This window comes from Sinocyclocheilus rhinocerous, unplaced genomic scaffold, assembly GCF_001515625.1.
Source record: "Sinocyclocheilus rhinocerous isolate Xijiao unplaced genomic scaffold, SAMN03320098_v1.1 scaffold2685, whole genome shotgun sequence".
Classification (NCBI taxonomy): Eukaryota; Metazoa; Chordata; class Actinopteri; order Cypriniformes; family Cyprinidae; genus Sinocyclocheilus; species Sinocyclocheilus rhinocerous.
In genome coordinates, this window is record NW_015667339.1 from 31,216 (window position 1) to 45,105 (window position 13,890).

At 38.9% G+C, this 13,890-nt stretch overlaps 1 protein-coding gene across 4 annotated transcripts in view; it reads right to left on the minus strand.

Moving 5' to 3' along the window:
* Positions 1–602: 602 nt before the first annotated feature.
* The window catches only part of LOC107733814 (SUN domain-containing ossification factor-like), a 51,112-nt gene continuing 37,824 nt past the window's right edge, over positions 603–13,890 (minus strand). For 3 of the 4 annotated variants that reach the window (XM_016545614.1, XM_016545613.1, XM_016545612.1), the window contains 9 exons: positions 13,018–13,101; positions 11,698–11,788; positions 8,464–9,708; positions 8,288–8,375; positions 7,718–7,822; positions 7,464–7,612; positions 6,491–6,582; positions 5,164–5,219; positions 603–3,251 (listed from right to left, as the gene is read on the minus strand). In XM_016545614.1, the coding sequence (XP_016401100.1) occupies positions 2,769–3,251; positions 5,164–5,219; positions 6,491–6,582; positions 7,464–7,612; positions 7,718–7,822; positions 8,288–8,375; positions 8,464–9,708; positions 11,698–11,788; positions 13,018–13,101 (2,393 nt within the window). In that variant the 3' untranslated portion in view covers positions 603–2,768. Of the gene's footprint in view, positions 3,252–5,163; positions 5,220–5,632; positions 6,343–6,490; positions 6,583–7,463; positions 7,613–7,717; positions 7,823–8,287; positions 8,376–8,463; positions 9,709–11,697; positions 11,789–13,017; positions 13,102–13,890 lie in introns of those variants that run through there. The other variant, XM_016545615.1, reaches the window with a different exon arrangement.

The window sequence follows — 13,890 nt, forward strand, 5'->3', positions numbered from 1 at the left end:
TATATATATATATATATATATATATATATATATATATATATATATACACACACAGATTAAACGATTGCATATTATTCACATAATGGCAGTAATCATGTCTTTTTCACACCCCAATTTTTATTTCTTTATAAATTTTTCCTTTATTAATGAACTTACCACTTATATAGGCTAGATTTGGACAGTCATCCAGTTTTTGTGTAATTGCACATGCCATCACCTAGTTAGGTGGCTATGATTGCTCGGAGAATTGACAGATTTTTAGTTAGTATTTGAATTGAAAATCGGGGAGTCATTTAACCTTGCATTACTATGTTTTTAAAATGCAAAAACTCATGTCATTTATAGCGTAATCCACTCAAGCATGCCAAACTGCCTGCTATCAGTTTTATGGGTACATCTAAGAAAATTTGGATAAAAATCTGTTGCAATTTAAGACTTTATAATGGCTTATATGTGACTTCACAATCAGAAAACCACTGATATTACACAAGGAGTGTCACTGTACCACTATTTTAGGTCTATATGGTATAGATGCTTTCATGAGTTTTAATGTTCGTACTATAGTGTGACGGATTAACAGTAATAAAACAAAACACACTGAATAAAGACAACAAAATGTTTTATTTATAAATTCACAGTTTCTAATGGCACTACACTGCTGTAGTTACAACTGGAAAAAGAAAAGAAAATCAAATACTGTGCAGTTCGTCCTCACAGATTATGAGAATTCATTTGGTCGCCACCTAGCGGACGTTTAAATAAATCAGACATCAGCCACTAGAGGGCGCAGTTCTAAAGGAAGCCTGGGGCGAAAAAGCACTTGTACAAGTTGTGGTGGAGAAAAACAAAGGCATGTGTGGAAGTTCTCAGGAGAGACAGAAGCAGCGGTCTCTACTCACTGGGGTACTGGAAAGAGTCTTCAACACACACACTGCATGAAAAAAACATCCAGACATAAACACATTCCACAAGCATATATCAATTTCCATTCAAAAATAAGGAGAAAGGTAGTAAAACGTTTTAAAGTGAAACATATATCATGGAAATCACAGAGATGGTCCATCGCACGCCATCCCAATCTTTCCCTTTTATTGAAATCGTGTTGTGAATTCACATTCTCTAAATCCCAGAGTTTGATAAAAGATCAATGATGGGATCGTCTGCATGAAAGAAAACACTTACAACACATAGAACACACAGACCCCACACAGCTGGGATGTCAAATGGTCTCTTGGGTGCATTAAAAACAACTAAGAAAGCAGCGAACACACAAATACATAAGTGTGTTAAGAGGGACAAGGAGTGTGTGACTAGAGAAGATGCTGGACACACACAGATAAACTTTACACGTACATGAAAGGTAGGACAAACCAGACGGTTGCTTTGCTGGACTCATGCATAATATTTGCACAACAACGAGAGCTTGCCATTTTTACGATTCACCCCGAATCCAGTAACTCAAAGCTCGTCCGAACAGACCCAGCCGAGGAAAAGCAAATCTCAGACAGATGGGTCAAACAGAAGCGGAGCCAATCAGATGCACAACATCTCCATGATCACGTTATGAGCATTAGAACGGATTTATCTGATACTTCATTTGATATTGAAATTTGATTTGAATGCAAAATAACTGAATAAATCAAACATCCAAAATAAAATGTCAAAATCAGAATCCAGCTTTCTCAAATTACAAAAAAAAGGTACAGTGTGCAAACTTTAGAGAACAAAAAGATGTTGTCTGTACCATTTGTGTGTATCTGTAATAAATCTCAAACATGGAGGTTGGAGGGGCCACTGTATCTCATATGTCACATGACCCTGATCTCATAGAGCCCGGGTCACTTTTAAATAAATAAATACATACATAAATAATTACCACTAAAATAACAGAATGTCCACAACAAACTCCCCGTGTACATATAAAGTGAGTAAAAATTAAAATCTGCATGTGTCTTTTTTTAATGACGGCTACATTGAACATGAAGAAAATGAGCTGTAAACATGCTTGAAAAAGCTGGAGACTGAGCACAAGACACTGTTGGGTGCGTCACAATATGCACGTTCATGTATGAATGTGTGGTTGTGTGTTTGAGTGTTCAGGCCCAGCCTGGACTCGTTGGTCTCACTAGATCGTGATTTTAATAGGAGCGAAAAAGGCCTTAATTTGGCCCTAAAAGAGGAAATGAAGACAGAATCAACATGAACTGGATCTGTTCTTCATTCAGCTCTGTTCACTGGATTGAAGCCCTGTGCTATGTGACATCACTGGTCCCACAAACCAACCACAGACAATGACTGACGTAGAGTCACACACACTCACATGTACAAGATTTATATTTCCAACGAGGAAGGAAAGGAGAGAGTGAGAGCATTAAAGGGACAGTGAAAGAGGGTCATGTTAGTGTAAAGAAACACGTTGAATGTGTTTGCCGGAATCGGACATTTCACATGTACCCGGCCTAAACTCCTGGTCACGGTGATGCAGCGCCACATTTACATGAGCCGTATGTATGTTCAGAGACAAGAGAACATCAAATCAAGTCTCATTCATACTTGCGAATGTTTATCAGTCAGAACTTCCCCAGAAGAATAAAAAAAAAAAAATTAAAGGGAATAACGAAAATGATCCTGAATGGATAAAAAAGGCACATAACCAAAGTTCAGAGAACCAGGATGTAGTGAAGATGGCGTCAGGATCAGCGCTCACAATAAAATCTCAAAACGATGGTGAGATGGAATAAGAAAAAGAAAGATGGTGGCATAAGAACTCAAACTCGTCCCATTACAGCTGTCCTTCCGAATGTGGCCACGCCCAGATTCGCCTTTCCCTTCATGAGTTCCTCCAGCGTGGGCATGACCGTCACAGGAAGTTGCAGTATCTCCCCCACACGCGGGGTCTCCTGCTGCTCAGCGTTTTTGGACTTGCGTCGCTTCAGAGACCTCTTCTCCATCTTGCTCTTGGCTGGAGGGAAGGTCGGTGGGGGCTCGCCATTGCACAGGTTTGGGTCGTGTCCGTTCATGGAGGGGGCGCTGCTGAAGGACTCCTCAGACAGTGTAGAAGCGGAGCTCTCGGAGCTGCCCTCTGACGCACATGAGCTGGTGGACACGAAGCCGTTGCACGTTGACGGCAGGAATTGAAAAGATGATGATTCACCGTTGCATCTGGGCTGACCATTAACACCCGTCGCTGAGGGGATGGAGGCCCGGAGCGTCTCCACTCTGTCCCCTCCTTTCGTCTTGCAGCGTTTCTTCTGAAAGACACAGACAGGGAGAGATGATTTAATGTCTAAATGATGCATTCAGAGAGGTATTTTAACAGCTAAAGCCAGTGTAACCGTCTTTGTGCTGAGTGAGTGTAAAAGAATATATAGACGCTAACACTTCATCAGACACTAAGAAAAGAAAAATAGAAATCAAGAAATGATAGTACAACAACACAATCACTATGATCACGTGATGGTACACATGAGGGCAGAGAACACAAGGAATCATTTGTGGAGAAATTGAGGCCTGTTCACACCAACACAAATGTTCGGAGCAATAAGCATCTTCATTTGAATGAACATCTGTTAATGCGTCTGTTCAGACTGACATGAAAATTTGCATGCAGTCATTGCAATGCAATTTCTTTTTATTGCAAGGTGCTCTAATCTCTTTTCCATCACACTGCGACAAACACCGATTCACTGTATTGGTCACATGCCCAGAGATTATTTGGCCAAGCAACAGTGAACAGCGTTGTTATTGTGATTGTTAACTAAAACTAAAAACAAAATAAAAATGAATAAATAAATAAATAAAAAAGCACACTTTTGTTACATAGGCTACATTTTCTATGAGCATTACTTAAAAGGGGTCATATGATGCGATTTCAAGTTTTCCTTTCTCTTTGAAGTGTTACAAGCGCTTGGTGCATAAAGAAGATCTGTAAAGTTGCAAAGACTAAAGTCTCAAATCCAAAGAGATATTCTTTATAAAAGTTAAGAGTCAACCACGCCTACCTAAAACGCCTCGTTTAAACACCCCCCACATATCTACGTCACTATGTGGAAATATTAGCATAATGGCACCCAAATATGCACGCAAAGAAAGAAAGCGTGGTTTCAGGAACAGCAGTCATGTTGATGCAGCATGTCAGGGAGACGCTGTGTTTCAGTGCGAAAGCAAAAGCACTTTACTTGGCCTTCCGGAAGTAGATGCAATTAGGAATCATTGGTTAAGATTTATTTACAATAGAACAGCACAACCCAGATGTTCGAATTTGTGCAACGCATTTTATGAACCACAGGTTTTTGAACCTAGAAGAGTACAAGGCTGGCTATGCATTGAAAACGACGTGTTTGAGAGAGGCGGGGCATAGAGCACCTACAATAATGTACAGTATTTGAAAAATAATGTGTTTTTTGAACATTAAAGCATGTCAACATATTCTGTTACACCAAATACACAAAATAATGATCTTTAAAATAGCATCATATGACCCCTTTAATGTCAGAGAGTGAATTTGCATTTTAATTCAACTATCTTCCATTTTTTTGCATTGGTATGAACACACAAATTGCATGTGACAAAAATCAGAACAGGCCTTAACTCTTAGATCTGCCAGATCAACCACACCAGAGCTCAATGTTATGCTTTGGGGAACTAGTTAAACCTTGACTAAACCCAAGTAGTGCTGGCAATGACTCTTACGAAGCGGCTCTTTTTAATTAATTGGTCAAAAAGACACAAATCAGATTAAACTCCTGCATTATGGGTAATGTTTAAATAATTATGATAATAATATAATATCAAAAACAGTTCTAGTTTCCTTTTTGTTTTGTTTTTGTTGTTGTTGTTTTTTTAGAATAGAGTTGAGAACAACCAGATTTGTTAAATGGAATCTGAATCCTCAGTCAGCAGAGAAACGGTTAACTTCACGGCCTGGCAGACAGACTAACTGGAAAGAGCTGCGTTCCAAAACACTCACTGCTCTTCACATTTACTAAAGCGTTTCTAATAAAACTTTTATGTAATTAATATGCTTCTTACAGATTCATAGTCTAATTATAAAAGTGGAGAAAACAAATACAAGAGCTGCTGAACAAGCAGTGAGTACTTTTGAAAACCGGCTTCAGTACCACTACTGTCATGAACACACAGCGGCCGAAACAAACTCCATACCTTTTTCTCTGGAGAAAACCTTAGAGGTTCTACAATGTACAAGTCATCAGGACCTACTAAAGAGGGGAGAGAGGGGGCAGGTTAACGGAATGGTATGGCAAACAATAACACAAGCATGACAGCACTTGCAAGTAGTAGCACAAGTTATAAACAGACACTTCAAAGTATCTTCCTGCTGTTCTTCATGGGTGAAACTGCTATTCCATTGTAATCTGTTCTGACATGTCTTATTTCACTCTCATTTTTTTGCCAACAAAGTGTCTGCATGTGGTAACCATGGCTGCAGCATCAGTTGTTTGCATAATGCTGTCATTTGGAAGTTTTGATTTGCTTATCTGTATAGGCAACTCTCAGTAATCCATTAAATGTACCACATTTTTCCACTGTTACTACTTGCAAATGTTCAACATGTGCCAGCCAAAAGCATCATGTGCTAAAAATATCCAACCTCTGCCTTATGAACACAAACCACCAGCAAAATGTGAGAGGAAAAAATAGCAGGAAATAAATGGAACAAGAAGAACAGGAAGGATCCGGCGTTTAAAATAGTGAAGACGGTTCAGTTTATCTAGCTGTGCTTGCAAAGTTTTTCATATTAGTTTCTCTTCTGAAATGTTCTTACATATTAGAGCTGTCATTTAATTACAGATTCTAATCAAATTAATTACAAAATGAAACTGCACTTAAAAATAAGGAATTATGAATTTATTCTTTAATGTATTGACTCTTTTAGTAATCAAATTTTTTGTCAATATGAAAAGTGATTCATTTACTTTGAGAATCAATAAACAGATTTCTCCAATTTGTTAACTTTGTTACTTTTTTTGAGTTTTTAGCTTGTAAAAGTAAATGCTTTTTACTTAAAGGGACATATCTGATCAGCGGACTCCAGTGGCGCCAAACATGAGGCAAGACTGTGTTGACATTCAATTACAAAGCACACTGTGCTCCAGTATAGGTCACACTGATGTTGAATTATCGCCAGACACTTTGGAACTAGTGACAACTGGACTCAAAAGTAGTTCAAGCTGTAAAGTGATCTGTGTGGAATTTAATACAAAAGGCGTGATTCTTCTGAGAGCAGCAGCCAAATGAGAGCACACAACACAAGCCACAAGCTGTGAACATCATCTTGAGTTTTCAAGCGGTGAGAAATGAAGATGGTGGATTTGAGTCTGGCTGAAAAAGACACGGGATGTTAAGAACCAAAGCAGAGTAAACAATGTGAATTACATGAGAGAAGGGGAGGAGTTAGAGAAAAAGAGAGAAAGACAGAACAGAGAGCTCTGGCATCAAAGCTCTCCTCAGTGTCAAAGGTGACTCTTACCTTCTGACGTGGGCAGCTGAAATGACTTTGAACGAACGAGAGGGCAAGAAACTCTCCGTTTCAGACTCATATCATCATATGAGGAAAAGCACCTGAGAATGAGAAACAAGAGACATTATTCACAAATATACTCTACGCAAGTGTCCAAATATAGATGTGAATGTTTGGCCAATGCATTGCAAGAATGCAGGGTTCTTCTATACATAATGTGCATTAACCATCAAAGGTAAAACAGTAATATTGTGAAATATTAATTCAATACAAAATAACTGTTTTCTATTTGAATATACTGTATTTTAAAATGTAATTTATTCCTGTGTGGCAAAGCTGAATTTTCAGCATCATTACTCCAGTCTTCAATGTCACATGATCCTTCAGAAATCATTCTAATATGCTTATTTGCAGCTGAAGAAACATTTTATTATTATCAATGTTGAAAACAGTTGTGCTGTATAACTTTTGTGGATACCTTTTTTTTTTTTTTAGAATTCCTGATTGATGACTAGAAAGTTCAAAATACCAATAATTATTTAAAATAAAAATCTTTTGTAACATTATAAATAATACATTTTTAAGGCATCCTGAAAAAAGTTAACCCCAATCTTTTGAGTGGTAGTGTATGTGGTTACAATATTGTCACAAAGGGTTAACGTCAAAATTCTGTGCTATTAAACTGGATGTATGCTGCCAGCTATAAACTTGTCAACTGTTTACATAACTTCAACTAGCTTGCTCAGCAACTGTTGCTCTGCTCGTCCAAAAAGACTCATAAATCAGTCTTAAACCCATGTATTTTCAGTTTGAGTTCACTCTTTCATGCTGTTGTTCTGCCATAACAGTAGCTGACGTGACAGAAAACTGACTGCAGGGCCTCTAGAGAACTCCTTGCTGCATCCCTGAGAATGCATTGTGTTCTTGTATTGCGTTATGAATTCTGCATTGCATTCGGACACATTTGGTGTGTGTGTTATACCTCTTAGGGCTGGGGTAGTGGTTGCTCATGGGAATGCTTGAGCTGGTGTTGTGACTGGGTGAGCTCCTGCAGCACTGCATACAGAGCAGCAAACCCAGCGTCAGACACAGGATCAGAGACAGCACTAGGTAACTCTGTCTGTCAGACACCTACAGCACACAGTAAACAATAGGCTTTAAATATGCATATACATTACTGAGTGGGCCAAACATTAGATGGGTCAGGAATGAGGTAAGAAACGTATGTTTGTAGACCTCTCGCTGTAGCTGAGCAACAGTGGCAGACAGGTTCAGCATGATCTTGGTGGCATTCTCCAGCTGGCTCTGTAACATCTGTATAGACTCTGTCTGTTTCTGGTCCTAAACACACACACAGATGCAAACAGTTATCCACATGTTATTCGTGTAAAAAAAAAAACTGTACGTGCACTGTACATGCTTTTATTAGCCAGAAGGTGTCTAAGAACATTTTATTTTGATTTTAAACAGCACTTTAATTAAAGTCTTTTTTATTGTCATTTGTTGGATAAATAATAGATCAAATAAAAATAATCCAAATCTGTTTTTACTGTATTTTTGAGCCTTAGTGAGCATAAGAGACTTCTTTAAAAAACAAAAACAACTTACTGACCCCAACATTTTGAATGGTAGTGTATTTTTCTATTGAAATATGATATTTTCTTTAATACAGTGTCATTCACACTTTCTCAAATGTATTCAAGTGTCCAAACACGTTTTGGGGTCCATGTATGTTGCATTTGCCAATGTCAAAGTTGATAAAAGGCCCAGATCATATAACTAATGTTCTGTGTGACTGATAATAACCTGCTCTTCTGCGATTCTGGAGGTGTTCTGCAGTTTGATGATGGTCTTGTTGAAAGCCCTTTGCATCTCCTCCATCTGTTTACGATACCTGAGTGACAGCAGAATTGATCAATCAAACAATGTGGCCCCCTAAGATCATTTTAGGTTTGGTAGAGTGTAATTGTGTGTGTTTGTACCTCTGGCTGAGCTCCTCTAGGTATCTGCTGCTGAGGGACATGTTCATTTCTAGTGCTTTAATCCTGTTATTCAATCTCATGAACACTGATTCCTTCTGGTTGGATCCGTGCACCTGATTCCCGTTGCCATTTCCATTCCCGTGGCCCATTTCCACCGAATGCTGCTGCTCTGCATAAAACTCTCCGGCGGTGCGGTGTGGGAGCAGAATGTCATCTACAGTCTCCTCTTGTTGAGACAGAGGGGCTTCAGAAAGCTCTAGCTGGGAGGCCACAGCACTGTGGTGAGGATCTTCAACCCCTGCAGCCCTGCCATTATCTGAGGCCTCTGGAAGTGGGACGGGAAGTTCAGTAGGAGGTGGGATCTCAGCGGGGCGAGTGTGGGTGGGCAACGGCTGAACTGTCTGCTCTTTGGTGAGGACGGGGAGCTCCAGTTTGGGAGGGTCTGTCTCTGGGCTGAGGGGTTCGGTGGTGGTGGAGGAGAGTGGAGAGGAGGCAGCACTGGGAGAGAGGAGGCTGCTGGTGCTGCTGTAGCTGCTCACGGGCGTACGGGTTTCTGGGATGTCCACCAGGTACTGCGGATGCTGGTCCACGGGCTCTCCTGTGGGTAGAGACTCTGGGATGTTTTGGGTGGGGGTGTCGGAGAAGCTGTGTGGGGGAAGGGTGGAGGTACGACTGGGCTCTAACAGGATCATCTCAGGTGGGCGCACCTGCTCGCTCACCACAGATTCGCCACTGGAGGACTGAGGCAGAGTAGCCACCGTTTCAGTGGGGGAAATCCTCTCGGCTTGTGCCTGAGAGGGCCGCTCTGTTTCTGGAAGTTTCTCAGAGGGTGCAGGGGGCTCTTGGGTTGGGGTGGTGTCAGGGAGGGACTGCTGAGGGGTGGTTTGTGTGTCCGTTTCGGTGTGTGTGTGCTGTGCTTTGTGGCGGCGGTCTCTACGCTGGCGCTGTAGCGCTAAAGCTGCCGAACAGTAGCAGTAGAAGTGTTCGTGCAAAGACGCCAAACAGGACAAAGTCGAGAGGTGGCCGCAGTACGTGGCGCTCTCCCTCTCCCACATCTCCTCTAGTCTTTTCTCCTCCTCTCGCTCCTCTTCCAGCAGGGTCACCGTTGGCTGAGTGGCCTCTTCTTCCTCCTCGATGAGGATGACGATACGGTTTTCCTCAGGGGGAGGCTCTGAAGGAGCCTCAGGAACAGGAACCTTTAAGTCCTCCTTCACTAGAGTGGGATCCAGCTCAAGAATATCCAGCCTGGCGATATGAAGACCAAGAATGTTAGTACACAAATCTCTCTTTTTATTTTAAACCAAGGATGCACAATGTTTGTTTCTTAGTTATGAGCACAAGCACAAAGAATCTGAGCTCACTGAACTGAAATGCCTGTCATTCCCAAAAGTCTACACAACCCAACTCCTAACATGTTAATTTTTTCCAAGAAAGAATTCATCCAAAGATGAAAAATTCTGTTATTTAGTTCCAATTCCATATGACTTAAAAGAGTAATAAAAGAAGAAATTCTATGACAATGACAAGGAATATCAATGAATGTGGGCAAAAGCTGTAAAGCTTGAAAAAATATGCAAAAGACATTAAACCCAAACTATTAAAAATTGTTTTCATTAAAGCTGAAATAAAATATAAATACTAGATTAAAAAAAACATATTACAGTGGGGGAAATATTTATTTGATCCCCTGCTGATTTTGTAAGTTTGCCCACTTACAAAGAAATGAAGGGTCTGTAATTTTTATGGTAGGTTTATTTTAACGTATAGAGACAGAATACCAACCAAAAAATCCAGAAAAAACACATTATATAAAGGTTAGAAAAAGTTTTCATTTAAGTGAGTGAAATAAGTATTTGATCCCCAAACAAAACATGACTTAGTACTTGGTGCAGAAACCCTTGTTGGCAAGCACAGAGGTAAGACGTTTTTTTGTAGTTGGTCACCAGGTTTGCACACATCTCAGGAGGGATTTTGATCCACTCCTCTTTACAGATCCTCTCTAAATCCTTAAGGTTTCTTGGCTGTAGTTTGGCAACTCAAAGTTTCAGCTCCCTCCACAGATTTTCTATAGGATTGAGGTCTGGAGACTGGCTAGGCCACCCCATGACCTTAATGTGCTTCTTCTTGAGCCACTTCTTTGTTGCCTTGTCGGTATGTTTCGGGTCATTGTCATGCTGGAAGACCCATCCATGACCTTTATATAATGTGTTTTTTTCTGGATTTTTTTGGTTGATATTCTGTCTCGATCCGTTAAAATAAACCTACCATAAAAATTACAGACCCTTCATTTCTTTGTAAGTGGGCAAACTTACAAAATCAGCAGGGGATCAAATAAATATTTCCCCCACTGTACTAACTGAAATTAGTTTAAGTTGAAGTACTAAAATTACAAAAACTAAAACTGATGTAAAAAATAAATCAATTTAAATATTTAAAAAGAAAAAAGAAAAGAAAATAAAAACTAATAAAAATGATAAAGCTAATAAAATTACTGAAACTTAAATTAAAACTCAAATATTAAAAATAAAAGCTAATTAAAAATATTAATAAATACTATAGCAGTATATAAAAATATTCAGTGCATATAAACATTCACTGATAATAGAATTACTATAAATAATAATAAAATACTACTAATATATTAATGATAATCATTTAAGTGAGCTGTTAGCTACTGTGACCAGATCTTGAGAACCAGATTAGTCAGATTTGTGAATGACTCGTTTAAAACAGGTTTATAAAGCAGACCAACCGATTCACTAAAAAGATTTGACTCAAACCATTATTTCACAAATCAAAGCTATTTCTCTCATAAACAATTGCAAGTAGGGCAAGGTTTTTCAGTGAATAATTTAATTTGTTGATCAAAAATGTGTATTTTTTATGTGCTTGAAAGGGTGCAAGGATCAGTAAATTAACTAAATATTTTTGGCTAATTTGTTTATAATTTTAGCTACCAACAAAGAGTATAGTATTCTCTGCTCTACTCTGCATAATTCAGCAGATTGAGTCTGACTCTGAGCCTGGTTATGCGGCAGCTACAGTTAATTAAAGTTTTATAAGCTCGTACTGTATTAGAAAAATAATTCAGTGGTGGATTTGGTATGTGAGCAAACAGTTCAAACCAGTCTGTGCTGGAATACGCTGACTAGCTCGGGGCTCAGTATTGAGCAAACATCTGGGGTTTTAATGTGCTGGATGAGCAGTGAGTGTGTATGTGTGTGTGAGACTCACGTAGAGGGCTGTTCAGTAGGGGTGGGTTCTGGCGTGAGTGGGGTTTCTGTTGACACCTGTGTGACGTTTTCTGTCCCAGTGGAAACGTTTCCTGAGCGAGATGAGAGAAAGAATAGATTTTGACAGTGAGAAAAGGAGAATATGAACATTGGTTTCCATACTGCCCTTCCTCAACACAAAGAGGGCTATTGTTCAGAGAAAAGCACCCAAGATTAAACACACAAACACAAATGCGTCCTTAACTAGCAACAGGTGATGATCTCTGAGAGCTTGAAACTACATAATGCTTGGCATGGTTTAAACTTACCCAGAACAAGGACATCTAAAAAAACAGCTTTGGAATAGCAGTCATTATGCCACAATGGTACTTTCTGAATTCTTGTCACATACGGAGTCAATCCTTATGACTGTAAAGATTACATTATCTAGAAAATGTGTCAAGGCAGGCATATTCGGATTACCAACTGTGCATTTCTTCAATTGACTGTAGAAGCTGTGGTGGAACAACCTTTAAAAAGCTATTAAAATATAATGATAACTGGCCAAAAAGTGACTTCTGAATTGCCAAAATGTCCAAGAGGATGTTAGTCTAAAAAGACTAAAATTGCCAGTATGTTCACTCACAGTGGGGAAGAATCAGTCCATTCATTTTATTGGCATAAATTTGGTCAGGTGATTAAATGTTGTGTTATTTGCTATCCATAATCAGTAGTATGTATACTGGTATTATATCAGCTATCGACCACCCTTTTTATCTAGATACAGTATTGGTATTGGCCATTAAAAAAAGAACTCATATCGGTCAACCACAATCAAACGGTAAAAAAAAATAAAATAGTGTGCTTTCCTTTTACAAACTTATAAACTTTCAGCCATCCACTTGACTGCAATCTCTCAAGGGCCACAGTAAAAATATCTTGTTAAACAGTCTTTTCTCTTTTAGCCTCCTAGTCAGACTGTTTATGGTCATGATACAGAGAAGCAGGGTGTTTTTAAACTTCACTTCTGCTTTTAGGAAAGCCACATGCGTGTTTGAACAGCATTTTGTAGCAGCTCTCTCTGGGCCTGCGCGCACACACACACTCACACACACACACCCTGGGAGAGTTTGATGCTGGCAAGCGCAGCTACAGAACCCATCAAAGACGTGCTTTCACTGCCAGGCCTCACAGTTCCAGCACTGTTGGCATGGTGACAGCCCTCACTAGTCACAAACAGCTGCCAAGCAAAGAGGAGCAAATAAGTGGAGTAATTTCTTAGTACAGACTCTGGACTGGGTGATTTTAATATACAAGCGCAAGGCAGAGGTCAGGTCCATACCTTCCATTTCAGCTCCGTCCTCTAGCTCCGGATTCCCTCCTAGCACATTTGCTGCAATGTTGTTTACCATGTTCAGGATGGCGTCTAGAAAGAAAAAACAATCCAGAGGAAAATATAAAAAATACAACATTTATATGCATGGAACTGGGGTAAATGTCACACAGTGCCAACACACAGGCTGAATTGTTTTCTGCACTTCAGCCAAGCAAATACAATGATCTTAAAATATAATGATCATTGCCCAAAAGTGATGAACTTTTGAATTATTGAAGTATGCTGCCAGTCTGCCAGTATGCTTATTGCATGGTAGAACTAGTAAAACTATTTATTCTTTTAGTATGAATATCAATGAGTTAGTTGTTATAATTTTGTCTTATTTATTATCATCATTAAATCGTGTTATGTATACTGGCATTAATTAGCATTCTATTGGCTACACAAGTACATGTATACAACGGCTGTCAATATTTAAAAAATGTTCATAATTAACCTCAAATTCTCCATAGTTAATGTGTTGCAAATCTGCAATAATTTCCGTACATTATTTTTGCTGCTGGCCCGCAGTCGTATACTGTACATTTTTATGAATTACAGGGTTTCACTCATGGGTGATATTCCACGTATTGAGCTTTGATGATGCTGTTTGATGACTGCATTAAACATTTAACTGTTTTACAATGTTATATACATATACTACTATAGTATTTTGAATACTTTTTATTTTATACTTTCAGTTTTCATTTTAATTTTAGTTTCATTCAAGTTTTTGTAATTTTGTTATGTGCCTTTGTCATTTATATTAGCTTTTTATATTTCCATTTAGCTACAATTTATTTTTATTTTAGTTTTTTATTTTAGATTTAATATTTTCTA